The sequence below is a fragment of the Pipistrellus hanaki genome (assembly GCF_964339955.1).
Source record: "Pipistrellus hanaki genome assembly, chromosome: 8".
In the NCBI taxonomy this organism is placed as follows: domain Eukaryota; kingdom Metazoa; phylum Chordata; class Mammalia; order Chiroptera; family Vespertilionidae; genus Pipistrellus; species Pipistrellus hanaki.
Genome location: NC_140510.1, coordinates 85,788,511 through 85,807,915, shown reverse-complemented (window position 1 = coordinate 85,807,915; position 19,405 = coordinate 85,788,511). Strand labels below are relative to the sequence as shown.

The 19,405-nt window shown below is 54.0% G+C and overlaps 1 protein-coding gene across 2 annotated transcripts in view; it reads right to left on the bottom strand.

Annotated features, from left to right (window-relative positions):
* Positions 1-852: 852 nt before the first annotated feature.
* COL5A2 (collagen type V alpha 2 chain) overlaps positions 853-19,405 on the bottom strand; it is a 113,350-nt gene continuing 94,797 nt past the window's right edge. For both annotated transcript variants that reach the window (XM_084892407.1, XM_084892408.1), the window contains exons 37-54: positions 19,300-19,353; positions 18,616-18,669; positions 17,906-18,013; positions 17,760-17,813; positions 17,250-17,303; positions 16,471-16,632; positions 14,476-14,583; positions 13,087-13,194; positions 11,779-11,832; positions 11,240-11,347; positions 10,659-10,712; positions 10,174-10,281; positions 9,751-9,804; positions 8,715-8,822; positions 7,624-7,915; positions 5,950-6,137; positions 3,183-3,422; positions 853-2,487 (exon numbers count right to left, since the gene is read on the bottom strand). In XM_084892407.1, coding sequence (XP_084748533.1) covers positions 2,341-2,487; positions 3,183-3,422; positions 5,950-6,137; positions 7,624-7,915; positions 8,715-8,822; positions 9,751-9,804; positions 10,174-10,281; positions 10,659-10,712; positions 11,240-11,347; positions 11,779-11,832; positions 13,087-13,194; positions 14,476-14,583; positions 16,471-16,632; positions 17,250-17,303; positions 17,760-17,813; positions 17,906-18,013; positions 18,616-18,669; positions 19,300-19,353 — 2,055 coding nt within the window. In that variant the 3' untranslated portion in view covers positions 853-2,340. The remainder of the gene's footprint in view (positions 2,488-3,182; positions 3,423-5,949; positions 6,138-7,623; positions 7,916-8,714; positions 8,823-9,750; positions 9,805-10,173; positions 10,282-10,658; positions 10,713-11,239; positions 11,348-11,778; positions 11,833-13,086; positions 13,195-14,475; positions 14,584-16,470; positions 16,633-17,249; positions 17,304-17,759; positions 17,814-17,905; positions 18,014-18,615; positions 18,670-19,299; positions 19,354-19,405) is intronic.

Here is a 19,405-nt window from a genome sequence, read left to right as displayed (position 1 = left end):
TTTTTCAGCATTGTTTATGCTTTCTTTGCTATTTTTATCCTTTCTCTTCATTTCTGATGATTTTGGGAATTCCCATTTGTATTTTTTAATGAATAATAAATAAATGTCACCATCTCCCCAGATGTACATTGTTTTGCTTTTGATCACATAGAGTTTGAGGTGTCTGTTGGCCAAGAAGGTAACAAAGTACTGGTCTAATGGGACCTGTGAGTCTAGAACTCAGACAAGAAATCCAAGGGCCATTGGAATTGTCTTTTATTTGTTAAACATTCCCGAGCTCCAAGTATAAACTAGAATTTCTATATTTGGAGATTATAAGTGTTCTTGACTTAAGAGAATCACAGCATGTTTCTGGCTCATCTATCTGAACTTGACAACCTGTAGAGGTTGGACTTGAAAGATGTTTTAATGCGGACAAACTCACAAACGTCTTCAGGGATATAAATATTCAAATTCAGGATGTAGGTCACAAGTCAAAACCAATTTTGGGGAAAACAACGTTGTTAAAGAAATATTGAAATAAAACTCTGAGGACATTTGGCTAAATTCCTATGTGACACACTTTGAGACACGTGTTTTATTATCACAGTTTTTTTCAACCATGAAAAACCAGTTGCTTTTCTCTTTTTACCAATAATATTGTCCAGACAGTGACAATTAATGTCAGGTCTCCCTTCCTGACACTGAGACTTGACTTTCATCTATGAGCCAGCGCATACTCGGCGGAAGGTATCTGTTGATTCACTTTTTAAACAAATGGTGAGCAAAGAATGCCGCTGCACCCTTCTTCCCACTATTGGAAATGGGGTGGATCTAACACGCTCAAAGGAATTCCACAAAACAGAAACCACAGAGGTGACAAAAGCGTGCATTTAATTCGATGCTGTGCAGATACATGGCTTGTCCTTTGGGATGGTCCCAGCTGTTTATTGTTAAAGAAAAAATTAAAATGGAGCCAACAAAATGCAATTAAGGAAAAACAACAACCTTGAGACATGGGGCCCTGCCTGCTCGAACGTCAGAAGCAGGCAGGTTACAGACATCCCAGGTTCAGCGTGGCAGGTGGACAGCGGGAAGGCACAGAGCAACGGCTCCTCTTTCAGAAACGGGCGAGCCTAACACTCTCACAAATGGCACTGGTGAAACCATCTTTATTTTTGAAGAACTTTATAGAAGGAGTTTTAGCACCATCATTAAAGGAAAAATAATAACACATTTCAGCCCTGCCTATCTCCAGTCTCGGAATAATAACAGAAGCATAGCACCTTTTAGTATCTAAACTACAAACAGGAACAGTGAGTCCATCCCAGCTTCTAGAGATGAGGTAGCTCTGCTAAGACACGCTGGTCGTGTTTCCTCGGACAGTTCGATGGCCAGATGGTCTATTCCCAATCGTCGCATCTGATTAGTCGGCTCCAGGGCTGGTTCCTAAGGCTTTTCTTCACTACAGGCTCTGGACGAGGACGTGGTCATCGGAAGACGCTCAGCCCTGGTCCTGGGCACGTTTGGAAGGCTGTATGTGTGAATGTTTGCGTCAATGTCTCCTTAAACAAGGAAGGGTTGTACGCAATGGCTTACTCGTGTAACTCCCAGCTGTACTAAGAGACTAAGTCAACAGGGGACGCTACCTTCCAATCTGAGTGAGGAGAAAGTCTACACTCACCGCCCTTTATAAAACCTAAGTTCACTTTGTCCTCAAGAAATTTCACTGAATATATATTATTTAAAAAGTCCACTTAAAACAGCAAGGAGCTCTTTTTTTTCAAGATTCTCTTTCAAGAGTCTCTCTGATAGTTCTACAAGACCAAGACACACGTGAGGGTGTCCATCACAAGGGCAAACATTTGGATTTCACTTTTATTGACCATCTGGGTCTGAGAGGTCACAGAAAGGCACTGTCTTCTATTTTTCAAGCTGCAGCCAGAGGCGTAAACACGTGCTGTGGCTTTACAGACCCCCCTCTCTAGGCTACCTGCCAGGAAGAAGAATGTTCTCATAAATACTAAGCAACTCCATCAGGACACTGAAATGAACTGGAGAAAACAAAGACTTGTATATTCAATCTGTTTACTTCTCTTAACAGGCGGTCATTGTCATTGGTCATCTTAAACCTCAACTTCTGTATGGAAAAATACTTTAGCTCAATGGGCACGGAGGACTGTAAGTAAAATAAATATTCTGAGGGCTAAGGAGGCCAGGCACGGAGGACCGTATGTACAACGTGGGTCGCAGCCAGCCGCTACTTCAAGAGTCTCAGGATCAGCTTCACGCAGGCCAGCTTCTCGTGACCGGGGGCCGGGCGGTGAGGGTGTTGCTCGCTGCCGACGGGCCGTGGCCGCTTCACACGAAGCAGACGGGCCCGATCTCGATGCCAAATTCCTGGTCTGTGCCGCCCACATCCACGGGGGCCAGGTCTACGATGGGCAAGCGCGCCACGTTCTGGGTTCGGTACTCAAACACGGTCTTGCCCACGCTGCCGTCCCGTTTCTAGGGTGAGAGGGTGCAGGGTTAGTGATGGTGTGAACGGTGATCGCAGAGGCTGGACGGCGCCTCTGAGCCAGCAGCCCAGCCCCTGAGGCCAAACAGCATTCCCAGCGCTCAGAGCGCCGCCCGCAGAGGAGGCCGCAGGCCTGGGAGACGCGCCTCCAGCTTCGGATCCAGCGGTGCCCTTTGCTCCCAGAAACGCCCCGCACGGGCACTGACAGTACGAGCTGTGAAGCCTGTTTGCTCTGCACGTGCACCTGTAATTCATCGACTCTTTTCCTTCTCCACATCGACACAGGCAAGCAGGGAGGCACACAGATCAGAGAAAAACAGAACCTGTCTCAGACGGATTACACATTTTAGAACCAAGAAAGCTGAAGCACGAAACTGAGATTTTAAAAAGGAACTTGCAGAAGAGCAGGGTCAGGATCCAAAGAACCAGTCTTTCCCTAGTTTCGTATTAACACGTGTGCGAACCCTGCCTCATGTATTAACACACGTGCAAGCCCTGCCTCATGTATTAACACGTGTGCGAACCCTGCCTCTGTCCCAGCCCGCATTCACGTTTTCCCTAGACAATGACAGGCAGACTGCCATGTCTACACACAGGGTATGACTGTCCCTACCTCTGGTGCCATCAGTCTTTTTAACAAAAATGAATTGTTTCTCTCACCGACAGCGGAGCACAGAGCACTTACGGAGCACGTGTCCTGAAGGACGATGTATCTGAACCGGACGTTCCCCTCCGCCCTGATGTCCAGGTCGTTGGCGCCTTTGAGGACCACGGCCTTCTTGAGGTTCTGCGCCTGGTCGTCCCTGTAGCCCACGCTGTTCTTGCAGATGTAGGTGATGTTCTGCGACGCCTCTTTGGACAGGAGACGCAGGAAGGTCATCTGGGTGATGGCCGCGTTGGGTGACTGGTGGTCTCCGTAAGCAAACTGGAGGGACAGAGAGGGGCTTTGCTACACGCAGTTCTGAAGGGTTTCATAATGCCGTGTGTGAGTGTGTGTGAGTGTGTGTGAGAGACAGAGAGAGAGAGAGAGAGAGAGAGAGAGAGAGAGAAGGTTGATGTCAGGTAAATTAATTTTGAAGGGTATTACCTTTATTCTGTCATGTAACAGAATATTCTACTTTTAAAAAAGTACCCTAAAATGTTTATGACTTTTCATCAGTGAAAACCTCTGTCCTTACTCCCCGAAGCAGCAGGTGAAGAAACCCGTGACAATGACACTCACCGGAGAACGTTTACGTATTTTTAAATCTCTAGAATATTATTTTTAGAAGAAGCTGTGTACTTGAACATCGGCTTGGATATTTAATCATGCATCAACAATAACTCATTGTTTTTATTGCTGATAAGATTTAGGCCTTCACTATTTGTATTAAGTATTTTTGGTGTTGTTACTCCTCACCTGAGGACATTTTTTCATTGATGTTTAGAGAGAGTGGAAAGGAGGGGAAGGGACTGGGGCAAGGGATTGAGCCCTCAACTGAGGGACGTGCCTTGACCAGAATCAAACCAGCGACCCTTTGGTGCCAGGGCCAATGCTCTATCCACTGAGTCAAACCAGCCATGGCAGTATAAAATATTTTTAACCTGTTATTCGTTGTAGAAAATATGAATTACAAGCTTCTCATTAGCTAACAAAAACAAATTATTTCCTACAGGCTCTTTCTTATTCATCTTCTACTCTGAGGTTTATTCTCAATGCTCCTTTTTGAGCTCTTTACATAATAGTATATTCACTGAATTACCTTTCAATTAGGTACATTTAAAATTTTCTCTGCTCATTAAGTAACATAGATTCTGGTATAAATTATGCTCACATTCTGTTCATTATGAACATGAGTTGTGAGGAGAGAGCAGGAGCAGAGTGAGAAGGACGTTTCAGAGCTAGGGTGCCATGAACAGATCCAGAATGAAATGTCATGTTGCAATCAGAGGGGGCAAGGCTGGTTGAGATCCCAAATACCGGGCCATAGAAGAAGCATTTACTCAGAAAATACAGTAAGTTTAAGTAGTACTACATTTATAGTCATTTAATTATATGAACACTTATAGTAATTATGTAATATTATTCACTAGAGGCCCGAGGCATGAAATTCATGCAATAGTAGGCCTCCCTTCCCCCGGCTGCTGGCGGTGGCTTCTCTGGAACCCGGGACCCAGGCTTCCCTCCAGCCGCCGGCAGGAACCAGGGACCTGGGCTTTCCTCCCAGCCCTGGCTTTGTCCAGAAGGTCGTCCAGAAGGACATCTGGTCTACTTAGCATATTACTCTTTTATTATTATAGTCTAGTGGCCTGGTGCACAAAATTCATGCATTTGGGGTGGGGGGTTTGTCCCTCAGTCCAGCCTGCATCCTCTCCAATCTGGGACCCCTTGGGGGATGTCCATTTCTGGTTTAGGCCCGATCCCGCAGGGCCTAAACCGGCAGTTGAATATCCCTCTTGCAATCTGGGACTGTTAGCTCCTAACTGCTCACCTGCCTGCCTGATCACCCCTAACCACTTTGCCTGCTGGCCTCTTCACCTCCAACTGCCCCCCCTTGCTGACCTGTTTGCCCCCAACTGTCACCTGACAACCTGAATGTCCCTAACTGTCTCCCCCTACTGGCCTGCTTGCCCCCAATTACTCCCTGCCAGCCTGATCACCCCAACTGCTCTCCCATCCCAGCCTGATCGCCCCTAACTGCCTATGCCTCAGCCCTGCCACCATGGCTTCATCCGGAAGGTCTCCCAGTCTAATTAGCATGTTATGCTTTTATTATTATAGATAACTTACCATGTACTGCATACTATAGGCAGCACATTATATTCACACAAAGACTACGAAATAATATCACCCACACTTCACAATGAGAGCCTGAGGCTGTGGAAGGGTGAGTGGCGTCCTGCTGTCCCCACATCAGGACATCCAGGCAGCAGTCACCTAGGTCTCCTGTCGTTCAAGGGGCCAGACCCCTTCACGTATACCTCACAGCCCGTGGGACGTGCATTACAGGAACTAACAGTAAAATCAATTACTTCCTACATCCCTCCGATGGAAAAACCATCATGCAAAATTTATGTTCATTTAATTCACACGAAAACTTTGTTTATGCAACGATATAGCAATGGCAACAGTTGAGAATATATGGCTTTAAAATTAACATGGTAAAATAAACCTGGTCAAAGAATAGTAACATTGTCCTAAGTCAGTGGTCGGCAAACTCATCAGTCAACAGAGCCAAATATCAACAGGACAACGATTAAAACTTCTTTTGGGAGCCACATTTTTTAAACTTAAGCTTCTTCTAACGCCACTTCTTCAAAATGGACTTGCCCAGGCCGTTGGTATTTTGTGGAAGAGCCACACTCAAGGGGCCAAAGAGCCGCAGTTTGCCGACCCCGGTCCTAAATAACGAGTAAGGCATAACGGAGAATGGGAAGCAGACACACGCCTGTCGGCACGCAGCGGCCGTTACCTGGGCTCCCCGGTTCATGTCGAGGCCGTACCAGACGGGCTTGGGGTCCGGCAACTTGCTGCTCCACCAGGTCTTCCGGGGCACGCTCGCCGGGTTGGCCGGGATGCAGGTCTCCCCCGTCTCCATGTTGCAGAAGACCTTGATGGCGTCCTCCACGGAGCCCTGGTTAGGGTCGATCCAGTACTCGCCTGTTCCCCAAATAAACGTGTTTGCGAAGAGGAGTGAATTTCAAACACGACGAGAGCCACGTATGGTCAAAACGATCAATAAAGTAAGAATAGGCGTTAAACTGCGGTCAGAATGTTATAAGCGATTTCACTGGCCGGTTAGAATTGATCTCTGTAATAGCTGAGAGATACTTGAAATAGGTTACACCAAGCTAGTGCCTGGTGCTGGACATGTAGCCAAATACACAAACAAATATGTATTTGTGCACCTATCTGTGTATGTATACTTATATATGCATGTGTATGTGATATCTGCATTTTAAATAAAAGGCAGAGACGGTGGTGGCTGTAAGTCTAGAGCTGAGAACGAAATTGTCTATGTCATTAACTGGAGCCACTGAGCAGTCACAGCCTCCTCCTCTGGCTCAGAGTCCCCTTTCTCCAGGTCTGAGTAGATTAATCAGAACCGCAGAATTCTGCCAACGTAAGGCATGATTTCCACAACTAGGACAGAAGGACTGCTTCTTTCCAAAACACTCTGCAGGAACAAGTAATCCTGCCTGCAGAGGCTCTTAAAGCTGTATTGACAGAGCATTAAACTGCATGCTGGGTCTTTCATTGTCAAATAAGCCTGGGAAATAAGATGAACTCTATTCTCCTCTTGAAGACCCCATGGTATAGGAGAGCATATTAAGTCCCTAAAGAGTCATGGAGGTGAGTCCATGCCAACCTTGCTTCAGCGAGTGTTCTCTATGCCATGTCACCGCAAAATTACCAATGCTTAAGGCTTCTGGGTGAACATGGCACTGCAGGGTGAAATGGGAACATTAATAGGGTGTGTCCTCTCAGTGCTCATCGTCTCACCCCATTGTTCTTCAGGTCACTGACCGTCCCCACCGCCCTAGCCCTAACCCTAACCCTACCTCTACCCCTACCCCTAACCCCTACCCTAACCAACCCCTACCCCTAACCCTACCCCTACTTCTACCCTAACCCTATCCCTAACCCTACCCCTACCCCTACCCTAACCTAACCCTACCTCTACCCCTACCCCTACCCTACCCCTACCCCTAACCTAACCCTACCCTAACCAACCCCTACCCCTAACCCTACCCCTACCCCTACCCTAACCAACCCCTACCCCTAACCCTACCCCTACCTTAACCCTATCCCTAACCCTACCCCTACCCCTAACCTACCCCTACCTCTACCCCTACCCCTAACCTACCCCTACCCCTAACCTAACCCTATCCCTAACCCTACCCCTAACCCTACCCTACCCCTACCCTAACCCTACCCCTAACCCTACCCCTAACCCTAGCCCTACCCCTACCCCTAACCCTACCCCTAACCCTAGCCCTACCCCTACCCCTAACCCTACCCCTAACCCTAGCCCACAAGCTCTGTGGCCCGGAGCCCACGCCCTCTCCCGGGCACCCCGCATTCCCGGTCGCGGCCGGGGCACACGGCAGGGATGCTGGGGCACACGGCCGGACCGCGGCCTCACCGCTGTGCTTCGCCGAGTGGCAGAGCTTCAGGTCGTCGCAGGTGCGGGCCGGGTGCTTCCTGGAGCCGTCGGGGCTGCGCATGGTGTCGATCTGGCTGCTGAGGGCCTTGAGGGTGGCGTGGACGCCCGGGTCCGTCTTGTTCTTGTCGTCAGGCGCCGCCTCGTCCTCCGTGAACTCGGGCAGGGGGTCCGGCATGCCCTCCTCGTAGTGCCCCAGGATGTCCCCGAGCGCGGCCGTGAGGTGGCCCGGGGGGCCCGGCGGGCCCGGCGGCCCGGGCTCGCCAGGCGGACCCTGGTGGTGAGGAGCATTGGAAACACATGAGCACACGCACTGCTTCTGTGTTCCACACATGAGCACACGCACTGCTTCTGTGTTCCACACATGAGCACACGCACTGCTTCTGTGTTCCACACATGAGCACACGCACTGCTTCTGTGTTCCACACATGAGCACACACACTGCTTCTGTGTTCCACACATGAGCACGCGCACTGCTTCTGTGTTCCACACATGAGCACACGCACTGCTTCTGTGTTCCACCGGCACATGCACTGCCGGACCTGGCGCCCAGGGCGTCACAGCGCACACCTGGCCCCACGGTGCAGGGCCCTGGGCGCCGTGCCCGCTACCCAGAAGGCCCTGCCCGCCCTCTACCCAGAAGGCCCTGCCCGCCCGCTACCCAGAAGGCTCTGCCCGCCCACTACCCAGAAGGCGCTGCCCGCCCGCTGCCCGGATGGCGCTGCCCGCCCGCCTGGCTGGGGCCCTGAGGGTGAGGGTGATGGGAGCTGCCTCCAGGCCACGTGCCTACAAGTCGGCATCTGAGCGACAGTGAGAGCCACGCTCCACGTGTGCACGCTGACATTTACCCTGACGATGCAATATGTTCTACAGAAAATACGCGTCAGGGGGCTCTGACATCACAGACTCAGTCACTGGGTTAGAGAAGGCCGAAGCTGTTACTTCCGCAGACCAGCTCTGGTGGCCTTTAGGTCTGTGCCGAGTCCCGAGTCCCTCGGCCGCCGGCCGCACACAGTGCCGGGCTGGGACCAGGCTGAGGCCCGGGAGCCTGGGCACGCTCACGCGTGGCTTACCTCGGGGCCCGCCTCCCCGATGCTGCCCCGCACGCCCGGAGGCCCGATGGGGCCCAGCGGCCCTGCGTTGCCTTCTTTCCCGGACGGACCCACGGGGCCCGGAGGACCCTGCAAGGACAAACACTGTTAGCTTCTCTGGAAAACCCCACGGCACCTCTCTCTCACCATGGAACTGCCACGGCAGTGTCTCCGATTCAGATCCTAATGACTGACTAACGAGTGGAGTTCCAGAACATCCCGCGTTTACTATCATCACACATCGACTGTCATCCGTGCACGTGAAAGACCAGCAGCAGCTAAAACCGCTAATGGACTCGTCCTCTGCTTTCATGATTGTCGGAACTGTTCCATGTCAAATCTCATGTGTCGTGAACTGAATTATAAATTCCGTGAACGAGGCGTAAGAAAAAGGCAGGAGGTGAAGTGATGATATAATTAGAAGTTACGTTCACATGTTCACACAAGTGTCTCATGACATCCTAACAACTTCAATACTACTCATTGAATGACACTGAAAGGTTTTGTTTGTACTGATTCAGACATAGCAGAAATTCGAATGATTTTCCTGAACAATTATGTCTGCCAATGATGTGAGGACATTAATGACCTGCTCCGAGCAGCATGAGTACTAGTGCGGGGTTTCTAAAGTCACCGATGCTGGCCTCCTGGCAGGACTTGCTTCTGAATCAGCCTGAAGCACACACCCGAGGGAGGGCCCAGCTCCTCAAACACGCATTCCGCTCAGCCGGCCGGCTCGGCCTCTCCCGGGGCCTCTGCGATGCTCACAGAGCCGAGCACCGGACGGGGAGTGAACACGTAAGGAAGCGGCCCCGCCGGTGAGGGGTTCACCGCGGGAAAGGGGTGTTACTGGGGGGCCGTGAAATGCCAAGGCCCACGGCAGGGCTTTCTGCTGGGGGGGAATTGCCGAGAGGCCTCTGCCCTGCGCTGGCGCTGCTGCAGGGGATCGGAATCCGCTGCCCTCGGGAAAGCCCCCGCCCCCCGCCCCGAGGACATCATGGCGGGCGGCGTTACTCACTCTCGGGCCGAACGGTCCAGGGATCCCAGCGCTGCCTTGCTCGCCATTGGGACCCTGAGAGGGGAAGACATTTAAATGTGACCAAAGTACGTCCATCCTGCGTTCATGTTCATCCCGGTGAACACCCGCTGCACTGACGCCAGCCGCATGCACTCCCCACACAGGCGCGTCTCCACAATGTATCCGTGAGTTCCCACGGGGAACGGCAACCGCAGGGGGGCGGGGGGTGTGCCCGTGGGCTCCTGTCTTCCCTCCAAACCACAGCTAACGGGCACCGCAGGGGCCAGGTGGGCGGTTCATTGCTTTGAAGTGACAACAAGGTACGAAACATCCATCCACTGTACGACAGGTGTTCGTGTCAAGCACAGGAGTGTCTCCTGTGTGCTCCACAGGAGGCGGGGGGTCCGCAGAGACGCTGCTTACCGGCGGCCCGGGAAGGCCCTGCAGGCCGGTGAACCCGCGGTGGCCCTTCTGGCCTCGGTCGCCGCGGTCCCCGTGATCGCCTTTGTCACCGCGCGGTCCTTGGGGTCCCTAGAAACAGGGTCATGGCATGGATATCTGATGGGACGCTCTAACCTGGAAGTGACTGCAAGTAGCAAAAGAACTGAACGTGGGCCGTGCGATCTCATTGAAAATGTAACACATAATATTGAAGAGCTTTTAAAATCTGCAGAGAGCTTTTAAACCCATCGGGTGATTTTTAGAAAATCTCAGAAAGAAGGGTATGATCGTGCCTATTATTTGGGGAGAGGAAACTGTGACTCTAAGAGTCTTTATTGATTATCTGAAAGAACTCATAGCTTGAGGAATTTGGTAATTTACATTTATAAGCTTTACATTGTACTCCTTCTTTGGGAGTGTATTTGATGAAGGGAGACATAATTTTTTTAAAGAAAAACAGAACTTACCGGTAAGCCACGTTTCCCAGCTCGACCAGGGGGCCCTATGGGGCCGCGGGAACCCTAGGAGAAATTTCCACAAAAGTTGGTAAAAAAAAAAAAAAAAAAAAAAAAAAAAAAAAAGGAAAAAAAAAGAACAACACACAAGTGCATACACTATGTAGATACAGAATTCAAACAACGTATTTGTAGCTGGATATTTATTACGTTTATATGCACCTAAGCACACACTTACGGCTAATTAATGAAAACCAGGCTAACGTCCTGGGTAAAAGCGAGTGCTCATCTACTGCCAATGACACGTGCATAATCAGTTTCATTAATTGGTGAAACGTTACTTGCTTAAATTGAACCTGATTCCCTATAAATCAGGACGTGTTAGGTGGTGGAAGTGAAAGCATCAGCATTTTGGAGTATCTGTTAGAAATCAAACGTTAGCCTCAAAGACTAGCACAAAGCAGCTCCTCGCGAGCGGCCTGCTATTCTCGGTCTGGGGCCCTCGTCAGGGCGCCTGGGGACTGTGCGTGCGTCCGAGCAGCTCAAACGCAGAGCACCGAGGCCGGCCGCTGCGGGGAAGGGCCTCTCCTTACCGGGTCTCCTCTCTGTCCTGCGTCTCCGGGGGCACCCACGGGGCCAGGCGTGCCTGGGGCACCCTGAGAGCCCGGCAGGCCCGCGGGCCCAGGGTCCCCTCGGTCACCCTGTCGGAATAAGAGGACATCATCCTTTTCACACCACGGATGTCACATGCCCGCACTCCGTGGCGGTGCCCACGTCGCGGCCAGGTGAGCAGGGGATGCGGACGCCCCACCGCCCCCCGCTTCTGCGAGTGGGTCTGAAACTCGGACCCTGCAGGCAGCCCCCGCCGACGCCTCCGTGCCGCACAGACGTGAGAGCAACGGCTTTCCTCCTCTCCCCAAGACCGCCGTCTCACTTCCTGTGCGACACACCTCCTTCACTTAGATCTACCCAGCAATGACGTTCCTGCTTCTAGCGGAAAATCGGGGCTGGGCTGGGGCCTGAGGAGGAGGGCCGTGGCTCCCTGGTCAGTGTCCGGAAGGTTTCATGTTCCCACCCCCCTCCCAGACGCCTCCCCCCACCCACCCGACGTGTCAGTCAGGGGCAGGCTTACGCGTTCGCCAACAGCGCCGTCCCGTCCGGGAGTGCCGTCGTTGCCCGCCGGACCCTGCAGAGATCGGATGGAAACGGGATGAGCGGGCAATCGACACCGCCCCCCGATGATCCAACTCCAGGCACCTTACAGCGGCCACACCCGCTTCCCCGCTGGCAACTGCGACAGCTCATGGCTCCTCAGAGAGAGGGCAGGGCCGTCTTCTCTGTCACTCTGAATTGCTTGGGAAATTAATGTGTTTTTACCTAATCTGCATTCTGCATTTCCATTTTCTTGTTCTAACGAAGGGAAAGTCTCAAATCCTTTGAAATACACATACATTAAATTCTTGATATTTTGTTTTCTTGGTATTACCAGTGAATGGTTTTTCTTACTTTTACTCCTTAACGCTTATCCAAAAAATATCTGTGAAGTTCTTAAATAAAATAATTAAACTATCAAATAACTTTTAAAAGTAGTCTTCTCTCCCTTTTTTTTTTTTTTTTTTTTTCTCCAGAATAACGTTGCTCCCATCTGATGAGAACACTCACTCTGAAAGGCACAAGCCCGTGCCAGGAGCGCTGGTGATTCACTCATCACAGCCCTGCAGGCAGCCCATGCCACCAGAACCATGGTGGGCAAACTGTGGCTAGCAAGCCACATGCGGCTCTTTGGCCCCTGGAGTGTGGCTCTTCCACAAAATACCACGGCCTGGGCAAGTCTATGTTGAAGAAGTGGCGTTAGAAGAAGTTTAAGTTTAAAAAATGTGGCTCTCCAAAGAAATTTCCATCACTGTGCTGTTGGTATTTGGCTCTGATGACCAAGGAGTTTGCCGACCACTGCCGCAGAAGCTCTCACACCTCCTTCCACAGCCCGGTTTCCTCCCTCAGCCCACGGGCCATGGCACCAGTCCTGTCCCTGTGCCGGGAGCTTGGGAAAAGGATCTCCGCCTGGCCCTGTCACCAGTCCAGCAGTCACACTGACCCTGCCATCGCTCTGGAAAGTGGCAGTTGTGACACGTACGCTACAAACACAAGGAAATGGCAACAGAGGAGGATGGACGGAGGTGGCCCTTTATGTTCAAAACAACTGGCAGCAACCTGAGTCAACCGAGGTGCCTGTTCCAGAGGAGGTGAGTCAGAGCAAAGCCCTTATCCCAGGAGGGTCTCTATGCCATCACCTGCCAACGCTCCGGGCAAGCTGGGCACAGAAAACACGTCCCTCAGAACCCTCCTCCGGCAACGCGCACCCTGTTTCTCAGTCCTCCTCTGAGTGGAAAAGCCGTCCCACGCCCATGGCTCCGACAAGAGCCCCGCTCTCGGTACTCACCTCAGGTCCCGGCTCCCCGACAGGGCCGTTCGAGCCCGGGGGCCCCACGGGCCCGGGGGGCCCTTTGTCTCCGGTGGCGCCCGTCGCTCCCACCTTTCCGGGTGTGCCCTGGAATGGGGTACAGATATGTCACCCACTCCCAAAGAAGCGTAAGAATGCCGCTTCCCAAAGAGCCTGCATGCATTCAGCCCGGCCGGTGTGGCTCAGTGTTTGAGTGTCGACCTATGAACCAGGAGGTCACGGTTCGATTCCCGGTCAAGGGCACAGGCCTGGGGTGTGGGCTCCATCCCCAGTGTGGGTACATGCAGGAGGCAGCCGATCCATGATGCTCATCACTGATGTTTCTATTTCTCTCTCCCTCCTGCTGCCTCTCTGAATTCAAACAAACAAACAAACAAGCCCTACCCTGTTTGGCTCAGTGAACAGAGGTCGACCTGGGGACTGAAGGGTCCCAGGTTCGATTCCAGTCAAGGGTGCATGCCCGGGTTGCAGGCTCCATCCCCTTCAGGGATGTGCAGGAGACCACCGGTCAGTGATTCTCTATCCTCATTGATGTTTCTCTCTCTCTCTCCCTCTCCCTTCCTCTCTGAAATCAAATATATATATACTTTTTTTTTTTTTAAGAGAATGCCCGTTCCGTTTACTCGGGCGCTGTCTGCCCACTGTGTTTCCACGCCCTGTCTCCCTCTGGGCGGGCTTCCTCCCGGTGTTGGCTCCATCCGGCGGAGCTCTCCTTCTCTCCCGGTCTGCTGGCCTCAGACCTCCACCCACACATGCCCAGGACCACAGCCCCAGCAGCTCCTTTCTCGGTCAACACCCCACTTTGTGAAAACAGCACCTGCTTTCTTCTCACATGTGCAAACTCTGATGGCAAAATTCGTGTCTTCAGACCTAATGACCACGCTCCAGAGGATATGAGATTCCTGGACCCCTCGTCCCCCCACCCGTCCCCAGGGATCGGGGTCACTTTTAGAGCTTTTCTTTCGAGTTCTCCCCTCTGTCACCACCGTATCACTTCAGCTCAACTCCTTCCTCGCCTCGGTGGCTCCCGAGACCCGCTCTGTGCCCATGGGCGTCTCTGTCGCATGTTTATCTAAGGAGGGGCCCCGACTCACCAGGAGACCCCCCTCTGGCTCCTCGGATGGTTTTAACATTTGCAGAGAGATTTAGAGTCACCCCCAACCCCCATTTGTTACTCCCCAAGCCCCGGGGTCAGAAAAATACGCTTTTCAACAACTTTGTAAGACACTTAAAGAAAGAATTTCACGTGTAAAGTCAAAAGCCTTTGAAGATACTCGGAATTTGTATCGAAAAAGACTCTGAAGCTATTCAGCAAACACAGACACACGCGATGTGCACAGACAGAGGAAGGCGGATCGGGCTGCTCACCGCGGGGCCCGGCAGGCCCGGCATGCCTCGCTCCCCGCGCTGGCCCGGCATGCCCACGATGCCTCTCTGCCCCGTGGTGCCCGCGGGGCCGGGCGGGCCGTCCGGACCCTGAAGGGAGGACAAGCCAGAGTGAGAGGGGTCCTGGTGGAACTCTGCACAAGAGCCTCACAGCAGATCCCGCAGTCCAGGCGTTTCCGTACGAGGAAACGTTCTCTGCCTCACAGACCACACTTTACATAAAAGTGATCACCACGCCATCCACCCGGCCTCCGCACATGGTTTAAGAAGTAAACATGGCTTATCAAACGAAAGAGAACTTGGAGATAATGCGCATACAGATGGAATAAAAGAGGCAACTATTCGGGCAAATATTTGTTCCTCTTTTAAAAGGACTCGTTTTTAAAATAAAGAGAATGGTGCCATTTATCTGGACACATTCATGTGTAAAGGCATTGGATATTAAATGAAGCAATGGGCTTCATAGGAAGCTTAGTGAATGCAATGCAGACAAACCAGAAAGAGTTCTCTCGCTTGCATTTTGAACTCCGCACCCATCAGGGCTGATTTCCTATTCACCAGCGCGCGGTGTTCTGAGGCAGAGAACTGCGAAGGCAAAGCCTACAGGCCTGAAGCTGGTGCCTGAGCACACGCACAGCCTCTCTAACAGCGCACACACACAGCCTCTCTGACAGCGCACACACACAGCCTCTCTGACAGCGCACACACACAGCCTCTCTGACAGCGCACACACACAGCCTCTGACAGCGGCACACACACAGCCTCTCTGACAGCGCACACACACAGCCTCTCTGACAGCACACACACACAGCCTCTGTCAGCGCACACACAGCCTCTCTGACAGCGCACACACACAGCCTCTGACAGCGCACACACAGCCTCTGACAGCGCACACACACAGCCTCTGACAGCGCACACACACAGCCTCTGACAGCGGCACACACACAGCCTCTCTGACAGCGCACACACACAGCCTCTCTGACAGCACACACACACAGCCTCTCTGACAGCGCACACACACAGCCTCTCTGACAGCACACACACACAGCCTCTGACCACGCACACACACAGCCTCTCTGACCGCACACACACAGCCTCTGTCAGCGCACACATAGCCTCTGTCAGCGCACACACACAGCCTCTGACAGCGCACACACAGCCTCTGACAGCGCACACACACAGCCTCTCTGACAGCGCACACACACAGCCTCTCTGACAGCGCACACACAGCCTCTGACAGCGCACACACACAGCCTCTCTGACAGCGCACACACACAGCCTCTGACAGCGCACACACACAGCCTCTGACCGCGCACACACACAGCCTCTGACAGCACACACACAGCCTCTGACAGCGCACACACACAGCCTCTCTGACCGCGCACACACAGCCTCTGTCAGCGCACACATAGCCTCTGTCAGCGCACACACACAGCCTCTGACAGCGCACACACAGCCTCTGACAGCGCACACACACAGCCTCTCTGACAGCGCACACACACAGCCTCTCTGACAGCGCACACACAGCCTCTGACAGCGCACACACACAGCCTCTCTGACAGCGCACACACACAGCCTCTGACAGCGCACACACACAGCCTCTCTGACAGCGCACACACACACAGCCTCTGACAGCGCACACACACACAGCCTCTGACAGCGCACACACAGCCTCTGTCAGCGCACACATAGCCTCTGTCAGCGCACACACACAGCCTCTGACAGCGCACACACAGCCTCTGACAGCGCACACACACAGCCTCTCTGACAGCACACACACAGCCTCTCTGACAGCACACACACACAGCCTCTCTGACAGCGCACACACACAGCCTCTCTGACAGCACACACACACAGCCTCTGACCACGCACACACACAGCCTCTGACAGCGCACACACAGCCTCTGACCGCGGTCCGGGCCATTCCCATCAGCGAGTACCAGCTACGGGGGCTCTAGAGCAAAGATGCCAACTCACAGGCTGCCCGTCTTCTCCGGGGTCCCCTTTGTCTCCTGGGCCCCCGGGGGGCCCGGCCGGTCCACGATCTCCCACTCGCCCGTGAGAGCCGGGGTCCCCGCGAAGGCCTGGCGGCCCCTCCTTCCCGGGCTCCCCGAGGGGCCCCGCCGGGCCGGGAGCGCCCTGTGGGGCAGAGAGAAAGCGGAGGGCAGGGGGGGCGGGGTGGCCCTGGGCAGCCGTCTGTGCCTCAGGGGCGCTCCCCGGCCTCACGCCCCCCCACCCCCCGTGTTCCTGTCCGATACTCAGATCTGCATTCCCCAGAAGAAGACCCACATCATCTGCAGACAGTCCCTCTGAGTCACTGTTGGAAGCTGAGATTAACTTGAATTTCAAACTGCTTACGGCTCTGACCCAACAATAAACACATGACACCCGTTTCCGTCTGCCCTCTTTTCATAAAGGAAGAACAGCACTGGACAGACAAACTCCCAGAATGCCTCCCGCCGGAAGGGAGGGTGAGCACTAGGGCTGGGCTCTCAGTGGCCACAGGGACAGTGGTCCGAGACTGGGGCGAACAGGGCTTGTAGGCAAGCTCCCCCAAGAATCAGCGGATCAGAGGTGAATGTGCTGTGACCACACACCGGTAGGAATTATCAGATAAGGGTTGTTCATGTGGGAAATAAATCATTCTGGATTAAATTAAAAAATAAGTAATGGGAAGTAAGTCTACGTGCATCTCTGTCACATGTGCAGATACGTGTTGGTGTGCATGTGCACCTTCAGGGGTGTGACTGACTTACCACAGGGCCGGGGGGGCCCACTCTGCCGGCTGACCCAGGAAATCCCGTGGCGCCCTGGAACACAGACAGGAGCACCTTCCCGTCACCCTGCCCGACGCCCGCTCTCCGGGGGCCGCGTTTCCACCAGGATGCTTGGCCTCCGGGTCCCCTCGTGCCGGGGCCCGCGTCCAGCTAAGCCTGCATCCTGAGTCCTGAGAGTGGAGCTGGGCTGGCTGGGAGGAGGGATGACTCCTCCCTCTCCACCCTCCGTGCACCTGGAACACGTGCAGGCGTGTGCGAGGCCGGGGCTGAAGCCACAGGGTGCTCCCGCGGCGGGAAGGGACAGCGCCCCACACCGTCCCCTCGTCCCCGCGGCCACAGCCCGGGTGCGCTCACCCAGGAGGGGGCGGCGGGTCTCCCAGAGGCCCCCCTCCGCGCCCCGCCTTCCGGAAGCCTGAGGCCGCCGCTTCCGGTCAGCTTCCCAATATCTAGCAGGCCGACGGGGTCCGCCCCGAGCTGCCCCCAACTCACCGGGGGGCCCTGCGTGCCGCGCCCGCCTTTCAGTCCGGGGACACCGCCGGGGCCCTGGGTGGGGAGGACAGAGACGGCGTGAGGCCGACGGCTGTGCACCGGCCGAGCGGGGCCCCGGCCGCTCCCCGGGTCTCCCCCGCGCTTACGTGGGGGCCTGGGGATCCTGCCAGCCCCTGTGGCCCCGGAGAGCCGGCGTCTCCCTTCTGCCCCGGCTCCCCCGGCTCCCCCTTCACGCCGGGCTGCCCGTCGGGACCCTGTGGCAACGGCATAAACGAGCAACGGTTAGGCCACGTGCAGACACGGAACTCCGCAGCGATGCTCCCTGACACGACTGACACAGGATGTCCTCAGTGTGAAGTGTGCTCTGCCGTCAGGGTGACCGCAGAGGAGAGAGGAGGGCCTGGGGCAGGGGTCCTCAAACTTTTTAAAGTGGGGGCTAGATCACGGTCCCTCAGAGAGCTGGAGGGCCAGACTATATGAACTACTAATTCCTACTGTAACACCTCGGCTGCGCTCACTGCCCAAAAAACCTGGCGGGCAGGATCAGACTCCTCTGCGGGCCGCATGTGGCCCGTGGGCCGTAGTTTGAAGACCCCTGGCCTGGGGGATCCTTAAGGACTGTCTGAGCGAAGTGCGTTCTCCCACCAGGTTTTATTACAACAAACAAGCAGAGACTTGGGAACTGTGTGAGCGCATCCATCTTGGTGCGAGTCCGTGAGCTGTTTGAGAATGAGAATACCTAGAAAACCGCACACTTTCCAGAATCTTGTACCTTCCGCACACAGGGCAATGAGCATTGATTAGCGCGTGCTCTGACGGGAGTGTTCACCGAACGTAAGAGACACACGGATCATACCTGGGGGCCAGCAAAGCCGACAGCGCCGATGGGGCCGTTTTCCCCGCGGGAGCCCTGGAAGACAAGGGGGAGCTCTCACCTCCTCAGGCAGGAGCGCGGGCCCTGTCCCCGGCCCCCACGGAGGCGCCCCGGGCCCTGCGCCGGAGGGCGGAGGGGAGCCGCGGTGCCTGCCCGCCCCCGAGCGCTGCTCGGCCACAGGAAGGGTGAAGCATAGGTGTCTGCAACAACACGATGGGCCTTGGACTATCACGCCAAGTGAGAGCAGTCAGCCAGAAGAAGCTAAAACCACATGATTCCACTCCCAGGCGGGAATCAAACTTAGACTCCAGGTCGCCAGAGAGAGGGGTGGAGGGGGCGGGGCCTGACGGGGCCTGATATAAGGTGAAGGGAGACAGTCTGACTGTGGGTGGGGGGCATATGCAGATCCTGTATCATAGAAAGGGACGCTCGAAAAACCTGGATGACCCTATTAGCCAACGTTACCCCAATAAATTTAATTAAGGTTTCTTAAAAATACAATTATATAAGTTTGGAGTGTCTTGAAATAATATATAGAAACATCAGACATATTGCTTGAGGAAGACTCTTAAATGTGATACACACACACATACACACACACACACATCAGAGTGAGGAGTTGTCTACGCCCAGTGCGATGCCGCGACCATCACCCACGTCACTTACAGGATTGCCGCGGGAGCCAGGCGGGCCGACCAAACCTCGAGGGCCAGGTTCACCCTGCGGGGCAGACGGCAGATGGTTATCATCTGACACAGTAGCAGGCACAGCG